Source organism: Vigna unguiculata, chromosome 10 (genome assembly GCF_037176805.1).
Source record: "Vigna unguiculata cultivar grain cowpea cultivar isolate G323 ecotype 2 chromosome 10, ASM3717680v1, whole genome shotgun sequence".
Taxonomy (NCBI): Eukaryota; Viridiplantae; Streptophyta; class Magnoliopsida; order Fabales; family Fabaceae; genus Vigna; species Vigna unguiculata.
In genome coordinates this window covers 49873855-49894029 of record NC_140801.1, presented here as the reverse complement: position 1 = coordinate 49894029, position 20175 = coordinate 49873855, and the positions used below count along the sequence as shown (strand labels likewise).

The 20175-nt window shown below is 32.1% G+C and overlaps 3 protein-coding genes across 5 annotated transcripts; all 3 read right to left on the bottom strand.

Annotated features, from left to right (window-relative positions):
- Window positions 1-1065: 1065 nt before the first annotated feature.
- LOC114166317 (NDR1/HIN1-like protein 12) lies at window positions 1066-2312 on the bottom strand. The gene has a single exon (XM_028051031.2). The coding sequence runs from the start codon at window positions 2295-2297 to the stop codon at window positions 1404-1406; it is 894 nt and encodes a 297-aa protein (XP_027906832.1). The 5' UTR covers window positions 2298-2312; the 3' UTR covers window positions 1066-1403.
- A 7447-nt stretch (window positions 2313-9759) lies between these two features.
- On the bottom strand, window positions 9760-14947 carry LOC114166712 (two-component response regulator-like APRR9). 3 transcript variants are annotated; one of them, XM_028051490.2, is made up of 9 exons: window positions 14795-14947; window positions 14419-14645; window positions 13287-13448; window positions 13063-13193; window positions 12799-12945; window positions 12327-12435; window positions 11816-12230; window positions 10356-11127; window positions 9760-10200 (listed from the first exon to the last, which is right to left on the bottom strand). In XM_028051490.2, exons 2-9 carry the CDS (start codon window positions 14597-14599, stop codon window positions 10087-10089), a joined length of 2031 nt encoding a protein of 676 aa, XP_027907291.2. In that variant the 5' UTR covers window positions 14600-14645; window positions 14795-14947; the 3' UTR covers window positions 9760-10086. The 3 variants fall into 3 exon arrangements, with proteins under 3 accessions (XP_027907291.2, XP_027907292.2, XP_027907293.2); XM_028051491.2 differs by having other exon boundaries at window positions 14419-14616; window positions 14795-14922; XM_028051492.2 differs by lacking the exon at window positions 14795-14947 and adding an exon at window positions 14703-14721 and having other exon boundaries at window positions 14419-14616.
- A 2439-nt stretch (window positions 14948-17386) lies between these two features.
- Window positions 17387-19458, bottom strand: LOC114165634 (RNA-binding (RRM/RBD/RNP motifs) family protein). The gene is made up of 4 exons (XM_028050209.2): window positions 18974-19458; window positions 18360-18461; window positions 17957-18262; window positions 17387-17879 (listed from the first exon to the last, which is right to left on the bottom strand). The coding sequence occupies exons 1-4, from the start codon at window positions 19355-19357 to the stop codon at window positions 17799-17801; spliced, it is 873 nt and encodes a 290-aa protein (XP_027906010.2). The 5' UTR covers window positions 19358-19458; the 3' UTR covers window positions 17387-17798.
- Between the last annotated feature and the right edge of the window lie 717 nt (window positions 19459-20175).

Genomic DNA, 20175 nt, shown 5'->3' with positions numbered 1-20175 from the left:
GAGTAAATGAAAAAAAAGAAAGATATAAGTTTGAACTTTTAAAACAAGATAAGAAAATATGTTTGGATCTTTATGTCATTTTATATTCAAGTGATGTGAGTTATTAAGTCTTGGTCTGCACAACATTGATTAGTTGTCGTATTTGTCCTTTTGCAATAAATTTTGTGGTAGAAGTATATTCGAAAGGACATTCATTGTTTATTCTACCAATTTTTATTCAATATTTGTTCCACAGGATAACCACTATTTATGAGATGCAGACCTCAAAAGAAAACAAAAAAAATTATTAGCAAAAAGATATGAATTTGCACTCATTACTTAATGATATCACATGAGATAAAAGTTTTTTAAAAAATTAATTAAAAATCGATTTTAGTAGGCTAGCTGTAAAATATCACAAGAAAAAGATAAAATTATAATTGATAAACATAAAATATCACAAAATAAAAAAGTTATACAATATTACAAATTTCAATTCTTTTTAATAACCAATAAATTTGATTTTTTCTAAGATAAATATTAATAGTAACGGACAAAATAAATGTATAATTCTTAAATATTTGTTTTTATCTATGTTATAATTTCTTTAATTAATAATATCTGTCCAATCTCATTTTCTTCAATAGCTTATTATCAATTTTAGATAAATTCTCGCAGGTTTTTGAGATGAACATGACCTTTTGAAGTTCACGGACTAACCATTCTTTTCACTTGTTTTTACCAAAGTGTTGTGTTATGTGACCAATAATAATACCCTGATAAAAAGACTTACCCAAGTTTCTTCTTTTCTTACTGAACAAGTTCAATCTTATTCTCTTTCCTTTTCAACAAGTAAAGACAAAAGTTGATAAAATAATATCTAGTATATGTTCTTCTGGCTTTACAAAAGCAATAACCACTTTATTTATGTAAGATAAGGACAAGACATTTTTCTGATCTGGTAACAAGATAAGATAAAGACAATACATGACAACTTGCTACTTCTGTTGCATCAAATCTCACTCGTCCAATTTTGATTCCTCTATGCCACTATTCAATCCAAAATCCAAAAAACCATGCCATGCATTTAATTCATAATATTTATGATTCTATATTTTATAAATCTTTCTACATCCATAACATAAACATTGTACAATAATGCGACTTCAAACAATCAAATCTCTACGTTCTATTACATATCACTCAAACACAAAACATAAGTCCCCCAGATACAAAATCCAACTTCTATACCTATTTGCTGGTTTTTGACAGAAAAATATTAAAATGTAGTAAGAATAGGATCACTAAGATACATGCATGCACACATTGTACTTTATTAATCAGACAGATGTCACTTTTCCAGCATGTTTTCAAACATGTTAGAAATCGAAGAATCGCGTCAAATGTGGAACAGAACATAGTATTCATGTGTTCACGTCGCAAACCGGAGATCCAAGAAGAGGAACCTGACCCACAATACCTTTCTTCAGACCCATCAACACATCACATTTCACATACAATCCATAATGTGCTGAGTTTATTTCACCAGCTTTCCACCTCAACCTTCCATACAACACAAGTTTCACATCCACCACGCCATAACTCTCGTCCATCACCAATCCATTCGTCACCTCCACCGACACGGGCACCGGCACGCCTCCGATCTCCGGCGACAGCGACACGGCGCTGTGCTTGTCCAGGAAGAGCGGTGGAAGCATGACATGCGGCGTGATGGGTTGGTTTCGGTAGGAAACGTAGGCCGAGAGCCTGTCGAAGTAAATGGAGACACGCCTGTTAGGGTTCCTTATGACGACGTTGAATTGCAAGGAGATGGATATGAGTGGCGGCGTTGTGGCGTTGAGGCCGTAGACGGCGGCGCTGGCCACCGTGAAACGCGGCTTGGTAGGGTGGTAGGCGAGCCACAGGATGAGGAGTATGATGCCAAGTAAGAGGAGGAAAACGGTGATGCAGATGCAGTGTTCACGTTTGGGTGCGTTGGGTTTGAAGCGTGAAGGTGTAGCTTTGTCCATGTGGTGGCGTTGATGGTGAGGAACTTTGCCAGGGAAACGGTAGTGTGTGTAATGGGTAGGGTTTGGATTAGGGTTAGGGTTATTAGGGTTATTAGGGATATGGTTGTGGTCTTCTTGATGTTGTATCTGCATTTCTGCCATGGGAGGAGTCGTTGAGACGTAGTTAAAGAAGTTGTGTGTGTGAGTGTTTGGTGTATCATATATGAGGATGGTTCTGTGGAAGTGGCAGCTACAAATGGTGGAGGTTGTGGAAATAGTGAAGAAGTGAAAAAGTGAAAGGAAATCCATATGAGACGGAATAATGAGGGAAACTTGGAATCAAAGCATGGGTGTGTTTCTCTTTTAGTTTTTTTAGATCATATCAATGGCTGATTATTGATCTCACTTGATGCTATGTGTTTTACTTTATTTTTTTTCCCTGTTTTATGCCTTGCTTTGTCTTTATCCAACTTCTTTTCTTTATTTGCTTTTACTAACGTAATGTGAATAACAAACCCGTAAGTTAACAATGAGACTCGTTTACATCTTTGTTAAAGAAAATGTTAGATGTAGTTGGATAGAAATAGGTACATATTTCATATTCAGAAAAACCAAAAGATATTGTGTGGCACAATGAATAGTCTCATCATATAATTTGGAAGTTAAGATAAAATAAGTTTTTCTTTTTAAAATTTTTAAAACAGTTTTAGGTTAATAGTATTTTTGTTCCTATATGTTCAATCTTCGGTCTGAATGTTCCACTTGGGTTGCCAGGTTTGGGTTTGGTTGGCTTTTTTCAATTTATGACCTAGGTCCGTCTCGACCTTAAATTTGGGTTGATCTGTCTTGACCTTAGGATCAAATTGATCGATATTGATCTTTGATCCGATTAATACCATCAACTTGACATACAACTTGTTTTGTCCTTCGACTAGATCGAGCCTATCTCAACCTTTAGCCTGAGAATGCCATTTTTTTACCTTCGATTAACGCTGGTCTGTCTTGACCTTCGGCTTGAGACAACTTGACTCAGGTTGAAGGTGTTGCTTTTAAGAGTTAATTAAAATGTTTGTAGTGGAACCAAGCCCACTTTGACCATTATCCTAACCCACTTTTGAAGAAACTTTGAAGGTTGGACTTCATTTTGCCCCTCATTTGGACCCCCCTAAAATGGGACTTATTCGAAGGTGGGTTAAGGCTGATCCATGGATCAAATTGACAACTCTAATAAGGATTCAATTATTTCTCAATTCATTTTGACTTAATATGTTTCCTATATTATTTTAAAGAATTCAAAATGTAGTATTAATAATATTATTTCGAAATGACCACTATAAGAAAATTGCATATTTCGACGGGCACTATCCGTTAGTAATAGCAAAAAAATTTCATTACTAGCATACAAAAATCCATTGGTAAAGTGCTCATTGGTAAACTTTACCGACAGGCCACAAATCTGTCGATAATTAGTAACAGGCCACAAATCTATAATAACGATAAGACAGACCACAAATCCGTCAGTAAATAATCGTTGGTAATTACTAATTGATCCTGATTATCGATAACATTTGTTGATAAATTGCATGATCATTCTTCCTTGTCTTCTTTTTCCTTTATTTCTTCACTTTTTCCTCCTCTCCTCATAGTTGTCAAATCGCCACGCCACCACCATTGGCGGAAGTACAAAGAGACAAGGGGGAGCCGTGGCTCCCCCAACCATTTTTTTTAAATTTTATTTTCTATGTATTTAAAAAATAATTTTTATAAATTATTATTTTATTTATATTAATTGATTTTTATTTTATTTTATTTTCTATATATTTAAAAAAAATATTTATATATTATTACTTTACTTATATATTATTACCTTATTTATATTAATTTAGTTTGAAAAATCTTTTTTAAAATTTAAAAATTATGTTTTTTTCTAATATAATTTCTTAAACTTTTTTATTTGGTTTCTCTCTTCCGTGCCTTCATCTCTTTCTCCCGTTTTATTTTCATCTCAATTTTGACCATCAATTCTTTATTATTTTCAAAATCAAATTGCACTAGGACAAAATTGAAGAGTTAAGGAACATTTTGAATCGAATAATTTCTTCTTTTGAGTAAGTTCATCTTTTCCTTTTTATTTTTGAAGCAATATGTTTCTCTATTGTATGTGGCTTTTCTACGCTCTAGACATATCTTTATCTGTTAGAGATCATAAAATCATGCTTTAATTGTTGATCAAACTCTTCTTTATGTAAATAGATCTATTTTAGGCTTTGAAGTTGTGTAAGGGAAGAACAAGATTAGGAATCTACTCTAAGGTAAGGGAAGCTAATCATTTAGAAGTTATTAGTTTTCTTAAAATATTGAGTCTTGCTTTTAAGATTTAATTTGGGGTATTCATAATTTTATCTTTTTGTAAATAGGTGAGAGGTGAAAACTTTATATTAGAAAAATTATGATAAAGAGTAAAAGAATTGATTCTTTTTTCAAGAGGAATGCTTGTGATGAAGATGAAAAAAATGCATCTACGTCATTTAAAATTGAGAAACTTCATGAGAATCCAAATATTGAAGAAAACGAAAAACAACTCTCTAAGGTTCCTAAAGTTACATATAATGAATTTGAAAATACTTTAGAACGTGATCCGGGAAAGCGTCTTCAAATTTGGCAATACCCACCAAATTAAATTGATGAGGTACAAAGGGCTTATCTAAAATGGGATTCATATCAAATGTGTCTAGAAGATTATTCATTGTTATATTATTTAGATTCTATTGTTTAGATTCTATTGTCATGAGTGCTTATTTTGAATAAAAAAATTGATGTAAAGAAATTGATTTTTTTAATTAAAAGAAATTAATTTTTTTTAATTAAAAAAAATAATTTATATATAATAAATATAATTTGGCCCCCCTAAAATTTTTGGTCAAGTTCCACCACTAGCCACCACTATCACCTTTAGGTCATCCTCATCTTCCTCTTTCCTCTTCTTCTTCCTCCACCTTCTTCTCTATCTCTAGCAACCACCATTATCAACATCCTCCACCTACACGTTACCAACGACCCTCTATGTCACCAAGAGCCATTGTCGCCTCACCATCTCCTCCTCCTCTACCTCCACTTCCACCTCTTGTTATTTTCCTCTTCCTCCTTCTCCTCTCTTATTCTTCTTCTTCTCATATTTTTCTCACTCATCTCTTTTTAATATACATAAAACTTCATCAAATGGGGCGAGGAAATTTGTCACCCAAATTATTGATAAATTTATCGATTAAATGAGTTTATCGGTAATTGTGATGATAAAGTAATGACGGAACTATTTGTCAATAATAATAATTATAATTTACTGAATAATCTTTTTAACAAATTTTACAAATGAATACGAAAGAATATTAATAAATTAAAATATAAAATCTGACAGAAGAATTTGTCGATAAATTAAGTTTATCGATAAATTTATTATCATCAGTATTATTCTGTCAGTAGTAAAACTGACATATGTTAATACAATCACCCACTCTTTTTACACATTTATTGTTCAATCCAAGAATAAAATGAACTAAATGATGTTAATGATCTAATATGAGCGATCACATTAAATCTTCGTTAAAAATGTAGGAGTGACAGTAAAAAAACAAATAAAGAAAAAAATTAAATCATCACATGGTAGAAAAAAAAATACTGTTAAACCATTTTTAATATAACTTTAAATCGAAAAAAACAATCCTGATAACTTAATATTTTAATGAAAAATCATATATAAGAATATTTTTTAAATAATAATCAAACTTGATATTGAAAAATGATCATAATTTTTAAATGAAAATAAAAACATTTAATTAAATTGAGATTAAATTAAAATAAAATAATAACTATATACTAAAAGTAAAATAGTGACATATTCATGTGACAATTATTTGATAAAAGAAATGAACTGTTTACGCATTTGAAGGTTCAATTATTAATGCATGAAAAGAACAACTTAAACGTGGATTGATGATATACGAGATTTGCATGTAGGTTGCATTTTATTCACTTATTCTCTTGTGATCCCAAATCACAGACACCTCAACAAGAAACAACTAATGAATTTATTATTGACATTTAAAAGGCAGAATGATTTAATGTAGAAAGGACACATGAATTTAATGCATTATGCACATAAGAATCAGTTTTCCCCATTGGAAATATTTGGGTCAATATAAAGAAGTGTTATTCTAACAAATAAATGATAATGAACAAGTTTAACATTATATACCTTTGAAAGTAAGGTAAATCAGTCAAATTATTGGTAAAGTATTTAGTTACAAATTATTAATTATGTGTTGAAATTATCGTTTATTAAATTGAAAAAAAAAGAGTTCAGCTTTAAGTTAGATTTTATTAATTAAATAAATTAAATTTTAATTTTAAAAATTTGTCACGAAAGATTGACATAACTAGTTTATATATGATATATTATATATTTAAATATTTTATAATATAGTGTTATTTAGGTTTCATTGAGATGGTAACACACTTGATTTAAAAATTATGTTCTAAATTGAGTTGCACTTATATAAAATACTAACTTTTTTCTAATATATGGATAATTTTTTCTGAGAAATTATACATATATTTTATTAGTATTAGTATTTAAATAATTTTTAGATAATATATTGTTAAACTTGAAAAACGATTTAATTAAGAAAGTTTTCATAAAAATAAAGTTAATTAAAGTTACAAAGGAGTTAAACCAGTTAAACTCAAGCTTAATATATTTTTAAAGGTTAAATATGTTTTTGTCCTGTAACTTTTAGTGAATTTTGAAATTAGTCTATTTTGAAACTTCGGATTAATTTATTCATTCATCTTTCGAAATACGTAGATTTAGTCCTTCATCTTTCGAACTACTTAAATTTAGTCCTTTTAATCAAATTTTGTTAAGTTTATTTGACATTTCAAGCACTTTTCATAATAATATTTGACTTAACATTAAAGAAAAAATGTGTCAAATAATATAAACAACTCAAATACAATTCTGAAATGCGTACGAAACATCAAATAAACCTAACAAAATTTGATTAAAATGACTAAATCCACGTATTTCGAAAGATGAAAGACAAAATTGGTTCAAAGTTTCGAAATGGACTAATTCCAAAATTCACTGAAAATTAAGGGACAAAAACATATTTAACCCTATTTTTAATATATCAAACTCAAGTTCCTAATTATGATTGATTGAAACAAGTTATTTTACAAGCAGACAAATCTCAAGAAGTTGACTCGATCTGATTTGTTTGCACCCTTAAGTTAGAGAATAATCAATGCAAGATAGCATTGAAAACATTTATTAATTAACTTAAACTTGTTTTAACTAAGTAATTTTGAGTTCAATTCAAATATTAAACGCAAAAAACTGTGTTGAGTAATTTGTTGTCTATACTGATGAGTCTCTATCAGTAGATAAGATTTAAGAATATTAATTAATTAATTTGTAAATTTTAGTCCATTAATATCTTCATGTGTAAGCATTCACTATCAGCTTTCTGGCTACTTTTATCATTCAATCTCAAAAGTCAAAACAAGCCTCATTAGATTGGAGCCTAGCCAAGACTTCACTTCTTGCTCATGTAGGCTCTTCATTGGAATTTTCTTATAATAAAAAACTTAAAATGTGAAAGGGTAAATCACCATTGTGTTTTCGTTTATGATAAAATAACTTATGCATTGGTTTAATTGTTATTCTATCACAAATTTTATAATAATTATTGATAGTGATTCTTTTTATCGGTAGGTCATATAATTGGAAATATATAATTATTATACTCTTAAAGGAAGTTTGGCAATAGATAAACTTTTCGTATTAGTTTTAGGAATCGCGAATCCGTAAAATGCTTCAAATCTATTTGGTTAATGAGATGTAGTACACAAAATATTCACATACATGATTTCTTAAATACAAGTATTATTCACTAAAATACTCTCTCCATTTAGGGTTTTTTTCCTTGCACCTCCAAAATTTCTTTTACACCTTCAATATATATATTTTACATCCAAAAGTCTAAAATATAAATCAGACGTTGACTTTCGAAAGTATTTTTTATTGGAAATCAACATCCAAAAACAATTTTGTTGATTTGATTTATGAGATTTCGTTCAAATAATAAAATGATACTTTTGAGATTTTAGAAATTTTTGGAAGTGCAGAAAAAATCTTGGAAGTGTAAGAAGAAAGACCCCTCCATTTCTTTTCTTGTTAGGTCTTTAATATTATCTTGCAGGAACAAAGAAATATAATAAAATAAATTATTCTAATAAAATAGTTGTAAACTTTCTTTTTTTATCTGTTTTTCTCTCCATATAAATACATGTGTAAATTATGGCAATAACTAAAGGTATAATAAAATATATCATTGAAATTCTAAAGAAATAAATAAAAAGAAATATTCTTTCTTCAAAAATAGAGGAATATGTTTAAAAAAATCGGCTGCCTTCATTATAAGGTATTTTATAGTTCGTCCAAATTAAATAGTATGAATATATTTTTCATTAATAAGAACAGAATTTTAAAAGTTTTTAATGATAAAAGGTAAATTTGGCACCTGGTAATATTGAGTTAAAAATTCAGTAAAATAAACTGACTTAGTTGCTTCTATTAGCATGTGGAATTATGTTATAAGTGTCTTACATTAAGAACTAATGCGAGGATTTTAGTTTTTACGAAAAAAATAATAATTTTATAACTCTTTAACGATTTAATAACAGTAATAAACGTTTATTTCTAACTAAAAAAAAGTTAAATTGTCATCTCTCTTGGTAGGAAATTTTTTTTTGAAAAGCTTCACTAAAAATCATTTACGGAAAACCTAGTTTACTCGAATTGTTATTTTTAGAAGATGGACCAGATGAAAAAAATGAATAAATAAAAGAAGAAAACTAAAAAATTCAGTACTACCGAACGCACCTTAATTTATTTCACAAAAAGAAGCAAAAGGTTAAGAGTGAGATAGTAATAGAATTGCCAGTGATGAAGGAGAAAGATTTTTTTTTTTAGGGTCAGCAATAAAATAGCCCAAGAAGGTGATGTGGCTCGATCTGAACCCTTTCGCAAATGTATGGACAAAAATAATTGTGAAGTTTGTGCATGATGTGCTGATTATTGCTAACGTGTCTTCAGTTGAGTACTATTTTGAGTTTGGAGTTTGAATGATTGCGTCTTGCAGTCCCACATCATCCCAGACATTATAGTGTCCCACAAGTGCACATTATTGATGCTTTTGCCGTAGAAGTCCATGTGCTTGTTTCATCAAGGACCACTCTTCAATGTCAATCGTCCACCATGTAGCCACTACCTATGAAACTGCTTTCTCCATCTTTATGTCCCTTAACATTCAGCATTTCAGATAATCTGCGTTCCAATCTCTTCATTAGAGAAGACGAAACTCGAGAGAAACGGAAAGAAAATTGTAGAACATGAACATGAACATGAGGAACATGCGAAGGAACCATACAGTATTAAAGCCATAATTTATATAATCTGCCAGGTTACCACCACCTTCCAAATGGCACGGAGACTACTTACAGGTATGCAATCTTACCTTGCCACTTATTGCACTTATTGCTATGTATCGAGTAAACAGAGAATTAATGTCAGTAAATAGTTGCGAATTAAAATAGATAGGGCAACTGCATGATGAGTTTAAAACCATGCTCAACAATCGAATGCAAAGAATGATCCTTCAACAGTAAAACCAGAGATTCTCGAGGGTTTTTTTTCAAACTGAAACCTACGAACTATGTAATTACAGACCCATATTAGTATTTAACCAAGAAATCATATACACAGGTAAAACCAAATCGATCCCGCTAAATATTACAAAATCCTAAATTTGCATGTGGCAGTCCAAATATAAATTCAGAAGGAAACACCATAAGAATAAATGACACTGCCCTTTAGCTATCTCCCTACTGGCCTACTCTTACTTTGCCTAATGCTTCATGATAAACAGATTCCACCAACACACACAAACCAACCTACAGCTAATCCTTGTGGATGCAATCAGTGTTACAGTCAGCAGTAATTTAATACTACAGGTAACCTAAGTAAATAAAAAACCAAATTTCATGAATCACCACCGGCATCAGCAACTGGATGATCATTGTGTACTTGGCGTACAAACTGCCCTTTGACCCGAGGCCGCTGCTCTGCCAGTCTTTTCCGGCTTTGATATCGAACCTTTACAACAAATTAAGAGTTCTTATTAATAGGATAATCAGCAGAAGATGGTACAGGAGTTTCCAACCTAATTCTAATCATAGATTTACCTTTACCGTAAATACTTTTAAGGTGAAGTAGCATTCTACTAACAGTATCAGTGCTGGTTGAAATACCTTTTTTTCGAAGCATCGCTCTTTCCGCTTCAGTCGAAACTTGGTTAGAGCTGCTTCTCTTTGACTAGTGCGATGAGATTCTGTGCCTCGAGACCCGTCATAATTATGACAAACACTATCACTGAAAACTTCTGGGTTGTTCTTGGATACTATAGCTGAAGTAGCATGCCCATCATTTCCACTGTCCATGCTTCCATACGCACTACTATTGACGTGATATGAAGCATCATGGCATAAACTATTACCAGCACTCTGATCAGCAGCAGGAGAATCACGCCTTTCCTGATCCAAATCAGCGTCTTCCTTTACATTTTGATTAAGACAAGTAGCATCATTGGAACATTCATGATATTGGTCAGAGTTGTGACTTTCAGGATTGGACTGGGAGGAGGTACTTGTGGGAAAGGGAGAACTCTCGTTCTGGCAGACTGGTTTCGGACTCCACACAGGGTGAGGACCAGATGGTGCGTAGAACACTGAAGTGAAAGCATTACCATGTCCCTTGGACTTAAGATCGGAAATAACCCCTGAAACAGGTAACATTCCACATTGACTGTTTGATAATTTTGGCTTAACTTGTCCATGCTGATCAATGACTGTACCGATCATATTCTCCAGGTTTTTATTTGAGCCATCATACTGACAACAATTTCCAGAAGTAGTTCGAGACAATTTATGCGATTCAAGAGAATCCCAACTGGGGTTGTTTACTTCTGCGGATGTAATTGATGGTGTTCGAAAAAGAGGGTGCACCAATTTACTATTACTATACCTGCATATAGAAATTGTCACCCACCGTCAGAAAATGTGTAATCGCAAAGAATTATTGCAAGTTGATTTTCTGAAAGGATCACTAGGAAAAATAATTTAGAATGAAAGATTCGATATTGATTTCACATTATCCAAGTGAAAGCTTAAACATGGCCTTAATTTTGGGTGTTGGGGGTTGGGGGAACCATAAGGGTGCAGAAGTTTAACAAAGAGGGGCCAACCTGTATAGTTTAACAAAGTGATTATTTGATCTATAAACTCGAAAATGAACAATCCAATTTATTTTAACAAGCCTCATTGAAGAACTCCTCTTAATGCAGATGACGGTGCACAAAAGCACCCACATTTGTGTGGTCTCTTCAGTATTTAAGGTTTTAGAAGCATAACTATAGGCTCTAAAAGTTTTACCATGATTTGGATCCTTCCATGAGATTATAATAGATCATAGGCTCTCAAAATTATGTTTCACTCCAAATCACCATTTGTTCAGCTGTCACCAATGTTAATATATAACAGCATAAATAAAACTGACAAAAAGACATGAAAGAACATGAGAGAAACAATATAACAAAACTCCACAAAGAACTTCCTTCCACTAGTCAAGATTAGTTTCTTAGGGAAGAAAGATTTTACGGTATCGTAGATGTCAATTAAAGAACTAAAAAGTCACAAGAAAACACAGAACTCACCAAGAAAATGCAGAGGTGTTTGAATGGTTCAATCTTTGAGATTCCTCAGTTGCTTCGCTTGCTTGTTTACATGAACTTCCAGGAAAATCACTTCTTAAAGAAAGTTCCAATTGCGTAACACCATCAAACATGGTTGTATTACCACCATTAAGACTACAGTTTTCATCAGGGTGCTTTGGAAGATTTCCAAATGTTGCAATCAAGTCAATAGCTCCTTTAATAGGTTTCACCCCTTCATCACTGCATCCATGCAACTCAGTACTAATATTAGAATCTCCTATGCCTAAATCAGATTTTAAGATTTCAACCTCAATTTCAGTATCAGCACAGCCATGGCCTTGTTCTAGCCTTAAATCCGCCGATTTAAAAGTTTTGTCGCACCTTGCAGTGTTTGATACAATTGTAATTGAATTATCTGCATTAAATGTTTTAACAGATAGCTCAATAATCAATACGTAAAAACAAGATTAAAAACACATTCATATCCAAATGTAAAATAAAATTAGTATACCTCTTGTTTCATTATCCATCTTTGTTGATTCACTTTCAAATCTGGCAAAATTTTCATGCTTCACCAAATCAATTTTCTTCTGTTTAGAACTTTTCAGTTGGGGCACGTCCTGCATAGTTTCCATGTATGTACTATAAACATCCAAAATTGGCAATGTACAAGTGCTCTAGACAAGAGTTTGCAAAACTTATTGTTACTATGTGAAATTTCACAAGCAAAACCAATCTAGAAAGGATATTTTCTTCAAGTGAAGTGGTTTTGTAAATGCATTGTGCAATAAAATTTAGGTTGCATATCTTTATATGTCACTCAATCCATGCAGAGTGAAAATTGTAGAAAGAATTTCAGATATGAAATATAATTAAATTAAATGTCAATCACTTCACACTCAACAAACCAAACTCCAAGAAAATTGATACTGTAAGAATCACATTAAAAGAAAAATTTGGCAACATTGAGGCAGTGAACTTACTTGAGCCTCGCTTAATCTTTCACCGCATTCGTTGTTTTCCTTAGAGGAGGCCACGGAACCACTAGATTTATTGCTTGCAGAATTGTCTTCGGAGGCAGTTTTAAGATATTTTGGTGAAAATGTTGTATTTAGAGTAGGAGTGCTACTCTGAATGAATAGCATACGGCAGAGAGAGGAAAGAACAAGTAAATATATGCTAAACATTATAAAAGAAGAAAATAATACAAAAAAATCTCTATAAAAAGATTGAAAAATATGACGTACAGCGTGCCTTCTCCATACATGCTGCCACAAGTTCCCTAGTTCATTCCTCCTAATAGGTTTTATAAGAAAATCAGCTGCCCCTTTTAGCATGCATTTCAACACCATGCTTACAGAATCATGAGAAGACATCACTGCACAGCGATGAAAATAAACCTGAGCCCATTAGCCATTTCTATCTAACATTGAGACTAAAAATACAAATACAAAGTAACAAGTCAACATACTTATGACAGGAATGTTTTTACAAATTTCATGCTCCATGATTAAAGAAAGAAGTGCAAATCCAGATATTGCTGGCAGATCCACTTCAGTTATTATGAGATCTAGCTCGGACGCCTTCATCTTCAACAACTCCCATGCCTTTAATCCGTCTGGAACCGCGATAACTACATGGAAAAAGAAAACTATCATTAAGTAGTAAAGCATGATAATAATAATGTCTAGCTGAAATTGGATCATCCCTAATGTTTTCCGTTATCAGTTTGTTGAAATAATAAATTGTTGGTTATTCCAACCAAATACAAATACATATATATAACATAATAAACGTTACCAGACTTTCCTTCCCGAAATATAATGCAAACAAATACATCATTTGAAACGAAAGAGGTTGAAATTAAAACAATTGGATTATTCACTTTTTATTCAAAGGATGGAGACAAAAATGGGTACCAAGAATATATAACAACTTACACTGCTTTAACCAACATAACTGCACCCCTCGAGAAACAAAGATTATTGAAACATTACCAAATATACTTCCACTAAAACTAAAATTACAGTGGGAGTCAAGATTTTAAATTGCGGATTACAAATGCAGTTTCATCGTGTTAATTGATATTGCAAAAATTGCCTGTGCTTCTACTGTTGCGTCATCGATGCTCGTGAACTTGTACAGGGTTGCCGCCTTTTTTAAAAACCTTGGTAAAGTAATCACGTTTATTGCGTTTTAAACACTCTAAACATAACGACGAATAAGCCTATGTTTGAATGAAAACAGAGATTCTCATTTTTCATACACTCAGGTCATAATTCATCATAACTGCAAAAACTTACTAAAATTTATCACAAAAAAAAAAAAAAAAACAGAAACACATTGACCAACGTATCCATAACGTTACCCGAATCCAACATGAGGAAAATTAAATAGAAGTATTCTCTGGATACCACCGCGGTTATACACGTAACTTAATTCCATAGACCATAATCAAAACGGTAGAACTAAAGAAAAAATTTAGCAAGCGAACGGCAAATAGTTAAATAATACAATGCCGCAAACATCATCCAAAAGAAAATGACATAAACAGCGAAATCGATAACGAGTTCTTCCGAATTAAGAAGAAGAAGAAGCAGAACCTGTGTAACTGCATTTGCGAAGAAGCGCAGCGATGATTTGTCGAGTGGAATGATCAGCTTCTACAAGCAAGACTCTAAGCACCATCCGCGGCAGAAACCTCTCCCACCGAACCACCTCAGCGGAGCGATCGCCATTGTTGCCCGTCCCGGGGTCTTGCATCGTACTACTCAACTCAGCCATTCTCAAACAAAAGCATGCTTCACTCCACGACCAAACAGAAAAAACCCTAATCGGTTACGACGAGGAAGACGAAGAAGAAGAAAACAGAGTAAATGAAATTGACCTCATCACCGTCGTCGTCTTCAGGAGCAACAATAACAACAATGATATTATAATAAACAAAGAGAAAAATGATTTGTTTTGTTTGGAACAAACCCTTCTTCTTCTTCTTTAGTTGCTTCCGATTCTGATTCACTGGTGACCAGCTTTCGCCCACAACCGCGAAAATCGTCAAAAATATCTTCCCACCAAAATCTCCATCCCTCTCACTGGATCATCAAAAGGTGGATCGCTACTCCCATGATGACGTGGCGCAGTTTCCGCCATCAATTATTTTAATATGCAACGCTTGAGGTGATCTTCTGCCACACGTGGGGTCCACCCAATGGACACTTGTCATCCTTATATCCTCTCTTAGGGCCGATATTTTTCTGTACAGTAATATCTGGTTTTATTTTACAATGCTTTGATCTCGTGGTCTACAGACTGACACGTGGAGTCACCAAGATTTAATCTATTTGTTTTTTCATTCTTTCTTTTGTTTGTGAGTCCAGTCACTTTAATACGTTATCCATCATTGCCTTTTCTTCATATTAGTAAAAGTATTCTAATTTAGGTAAAAAAGAATATGCTCAAAATATATTTAAGTAAAAATACGCTGAAAATAAAATTCAACAAAACTAAATTGTTAAAAATTTTGGAAATCAGAAAACAAGAAAAATGAAATATAAAGCAGCTTATCTCCCTTCTTAGTGGTAAAATGAAATAAGGTCATTACAACTGGAGACACCAGCTTAAACTAAAATATTCAGTGTAGTAGTTTTTGAGTACTTCAAAATTATGAGTATTAGGTCATTAATGTGATTTTTTTTTGTATGGGATCCCTTAATTATTTTTCTTCTGTGATTTTTTTTTCTTATAAGTGTAAAAGGGATTTTCTTATAAGTGTTAAAAGGATTGTTAATAGAAGTTAAAATCACAAAAGGTGTGATGTCAATTTAGATAAGATGTTTTGCTCTTTTAATTAATTTTCTCTCAACCCATTTTCAGATGAAGATATATAAGGAAATTTTAAACAATAAGTCATGTGTAAAGAATTATAATATTATTTTTCATCTAAAATCTTAATGGATAAATGGGTCTGTTTATGTGGTGATTAATTTGTTTATTTTTATTTCATGTGACATTTTTAACTTATTTGAGTTCCTGAATCATCTTAATACACTTTCATTAATTATAGATGTTATCCAATTTTACTACAACGAGACTCGGTTTGCATGTGTTTGAGATGATCACTAAGATAAATTTGGTTCTAATACCATTGTTAGGATATTTTAGAAGGTGACACTGAGAAGATTTGGGACATTAAGCCATGAGACTTTAAGATGATAGTTATCAAATAGTTATTACCAGGCCAAGTATTAATTAATAGTCAAAACACTTTAGTATGTAACAATCCAAATATCATGATTCACTTTACTTATCTTATGCCATGAGACAATTATATCACGTACAACAAGTTGAAGCTCCAACTCAATTTCAACAAGAACTAGCCAGTTGAGAAGATCTAAAGACTAAAAAAGAAGTACTGAAACTTCCTCAACAAGATCTTTCAAGAACACACACAATCACGACACCTTCAAAATCTTTCACAAGATCTAGGACATTGTAGTTCCAATCAGCGAAAATTCTTTAGAGGATGACGAAATCAAGCATTGCCTCAATCCTAACCTTATCCCACACCCAACCTTAATTTAAGCCTTGTAATTCATAAGAAGGAAATAACTTCCAGGAATTTCACATAGAAGAAAACACTCAAATGTTAGTAAAAGTTGAGTCAGACAGTAGATCAACATCAAATAAGAAACATATGGTGGTGGAGAATTTGTGAGTAGTTGTTTGTCATCGAATGTGAGAGAGTTGATGGGAGCAATAAAAGGTGGAGCATTTGGGGGATAAGGTTTTCGATGAATTTAAACCTTATGCCTTCCATGATTTGAGTTATGGTATGAGAGAATTGGAGGGTGAGAAATGGAGGAGGCATGGAGGAGGTGGGGAAAATTGAAAAAAAAAGGGCAAAAGATTTGAGTAGAAATGGAGAGACTGAAGGATCGAAGAAACTAAATGTCTGACACTGACACATATTATTTTCTAACTAGTGTCAACACCAATTTACGAAAAAGATTTCATATTAATTCCTTTTAAATAAATGAAAATTGATTTAAGAATAAAAGATTGAGAGATGAAATTAAATAAACCAATTAAATATTAGAACAAAAAAAAAACCTATTAAGTCATATTAAAAAAACCTTTGCAACCATTATTTCATAATACAAAATTATAAACTTACCTAACAATTCAATAAATATATAGAAACTATATTTTATAAAAGAACAAGTTAACTATAGAAAGCTAAAATTGATATAATGCTCCATTGATAATTGAGTTGAATACATATGTTTTATTATTTAAATTAAAATTAAGAGAAAGTGTTTTTGTCAATTCAAATAAAGGTTACTCAGTTTATATACCTAATTACTATATAATAGACTATTTTGTAAGATTTTTTTTTTTGGATTTTACTTATTTTCATCCAATATTTCTCAGTAGCATGCTTTGCTATCGCGAGTTCTCTGTTAACTAGATATTATAAAATAAAACGTCTTCAATGGTCCAGAAAACACTTTTTCTGTGTTACATGCCACTTTTCATGAAGCAAGGCTACCCACAATATAGTATTAGGATTAGTTTCAAGATTAAAAACAGTCCCATTTCTAAACACACTTACACATGCTACTGTGACCTATAATAAGGCACCTGTTCTTGATGTACCAGCTTTACTCTGAATGAGGTTATTCATGTTCTACTTCACAATGCTCTGCAATATTTGTACTACCAATAGTAGCACTATTTCACCCCATCGTTAAATTCAAAGATCAATTTGACTCAACAACAACACTTTCATATTACTCATTGCAATTTGAAATACAAGAAAAATAGAATAGAATTCACCCATATTTTTGCTGAACTGCCGCAGTGACAGGGTCACCTCACCTCTTCTCTGACCTAACATTTTCTAGTGTAGAAGCCTCGCAAATATGCCTCAGCTATACACACCAGAAATCTTCCTCCTTGAGAAAAACCAAAATTGCTGCCATTGTTATGCAGACACTGAAGCTTCAGTTAAAGGCTCTGTCCTCTCAACACCCTCTTTAACTATTAGTGTTCGACCATAAAATTCCTGCAAGAAAGACCAAACTAAGCAACAAACAGTAACAAATGAAACAAATATCATAAAGTGGTAGAAGCAGATTTTACTGTTCCATTGAGAGACATTGCTGCATCACGCTCCGCCTGAGATTGAAAGGAGAGAAAGGCATAGGCTCGACTTTTCCCTTGTTTAAAATCAAGCATAACTCTAGCACCAACTATATTTCCAAATCTGCTAAAGTGATCTCTCACTTGTTCAGGTCTCATTGTCTTAGGAAGATTGCCAACATACAACTTATGAGAAGATTCATAGTATAAGATTCTCTTGGTGGAAGAGTTCACTTTATTAAAACCCCTTCTTTTAGAATTCACCTCAATTGAAAATCTAACCCTCATTTCGCGCCCACCAACATCCTTCAGTCCAAAACAGAAAAGAAAAATTAAATCAAACACCTAGGCATAATGATTCTAACACAACCAAGGGAGGGAGTGACAGTTTCACAGTACTAACTGATCCATCCAATGTAGCAACTGCATTTCTTGCTGAATATACAGATCCCAGTGTCACGTAACCACACCCCTTACTTTCATTAGTCTCATCATTTCGGCAAACCTGAAGTAAGGCAAGTACAAACACCATAAAGACAAGACCTAATGATGATCCAAACTCTCAGACATAGTACTCACGTATCATTTCTGAAATGTTGACTCAGAATTCAGATTATAATGATAATGACCAGAAACTTTGCTCTATAAACAATTTTCAAATTGGCCAAGCAAAATTTGACAATTAAAATCTTGTAACCTATTATATAAGCACAGATACTTCTTCCCTATGTTACACTTGTCAGACACTCCTGATTAGGTGTTCAATTGCAAAATTATATTTTTCTAACTAGCCTTATTCACAATTTAGAAATGCCACCTTATTTCATGTTTTCGAAAAAACTATAAAAGAACAAACAGGAATGAAAGTGACATTTTTTAATTATTTTCCTTCGGATAATACATAAACCAAAATTAAAAACAAAAATACCAGACATGTTTTTCCTGAATAAATTGGACGAGCTAATTCATAATGAAAAAACAAAATTAAAAAACAGAAACAGAAGCTAAGAGGGTAACCTCAACAGATAGAATGGTCCCATATGGCCTGAACAAGTCAAGCAAGTATGCTGCATCACAGCTTCTGGGGAGGTTGCACACGTACACTTCACACGATTTTCCAAGCCTTTCGTTATCTTCTTCATCCACAAAACCATCACCTTTTTTAGGGTAAACATATTCTTCTCCATTAATCCGTTCTCCAACCACCTCCCTAGTTTTCCTCTGCGGAGAGAAAGAAGACGATGAAGAAGGTTCTAGAGATGTGCGGGAACGCCTTGGAAGCCCAAAATGTAAAACGAATCGTTTCACTTGGGGTTTGTACAGGTTGAAGGGTAGCACATAAGAAGAAGAAGAAGAAGAAGAAGACGGTGTAAGAAAAGTGTGAAAAAGGGTGTGTGGCATTTTTTTTTTTTGGTTTTGCTTTTATCCACCCAAAAAGAAAGGGTGAGAAGTGCAGTAGATAGAACAGAGGATAACAAATTAAGCTCGCGCCTAAGTTATACCACTGTCTCAAAAACCTAAGTAAAGTGTACAGAATAAAAACTAAAATCTAATTTGAAAATTGTTTTAATTGACAAAATTGTTTTTCAGTGATAATTTATGAATATTCATTTTTTTTTTGTATTTTTGAATTAAAATATTAAATGTTATTTAGGTTTAAATATGTTTGTGATTTTTTAAGCATTTTGTTTTCTAATTCTCTTGTCATTGTGGTTAGGTTTCATCTGATATTCGAGTAACAACTTCTCTCATGTTAAATTAATATCAAATTAAAATGATAAAATTTTATATTACAAATATTAAAATTATAAAAAAATGTTATGGAAATTATCAATGTATTGAATATATATTAATATCTATTGCGAGTGGTGTCCAAATTTAAACATAAAATAATTTTAAAATAACAATATTAAATAAGATTATGTTTGTGAAAAAAAAAACATAAGAGATTAAATTATGGTTTTCAAAAAAGCATTTTGCACTCAATAAGTACTGTATCCAAAACAATCTATAATAAATATAAATCATAACTTCTTTATTATTAAAAATGGCATAAACGATGGCCATTAAACTAAAAAATCTTCCATAAAAATCTCTTGCAAACAAGTTTGCGTAATCATTATAGACCTTTAATCACATATTTGTAGTGATTTTGACAACAATTTAACATTTATTAGTAAAAATGCGTTTGGTTTTATACTGACATAATACAGACAGGA

Excerpts from the sequence above, each read along its gene's own strand:
- LOC114166317 (XM_028051031.2), bottom strand. The coding sequence starts at position 2,297 with ATGGATTTCCTTTCACTTTTTCACTTCTTCACTATTTCCACAACCTCC.
- LOC114166712 (XM_028051490.2), bottom strand. The coding sequence starts at position 14,599 with ATGGCTGAGTTGAGTAGTACGATGCAAGACCCCGGGACGGGCAACAAT. Across the intron at positions 13,194-13,286 it reads TAAAAACATTCCTGTCATAA|TGATGTCTTCTCATGATTCT; the intron begins GTATGTTGACTT and ends ATCGCTGTGCAG. Across the intron at positions 12,231-12,326 it reads GATGGATAATGAAACAAGAG|ATAATTCAATTACAATTGTA; the intron begins GTATACTAATTT and ends CATTTAATGCAG.
- LOC114165634 (XM_028050209.2), bottom strand. The coding sequence starts at position 19,357 with ATGCCACACACCCTTTTTCACACTTTTCTTACACCGTCTTCTTCTTCT. Across the intron at positions 18,462-18,973 it reads GGACCATTCTATCTGTTGAG|GTTTGCCGAAATGATGAGAC; the intron begins GTTACCCTCTTA and ends GCCTTACTTCAG. Across the intron at positions 17,880-17,956 it reads CAATGTCTCTCAATGGAACA|GAATTTTATGGTCGAACACT; the intron begins GTAAAATCTGCT and ends TCTTTCTTGCAG.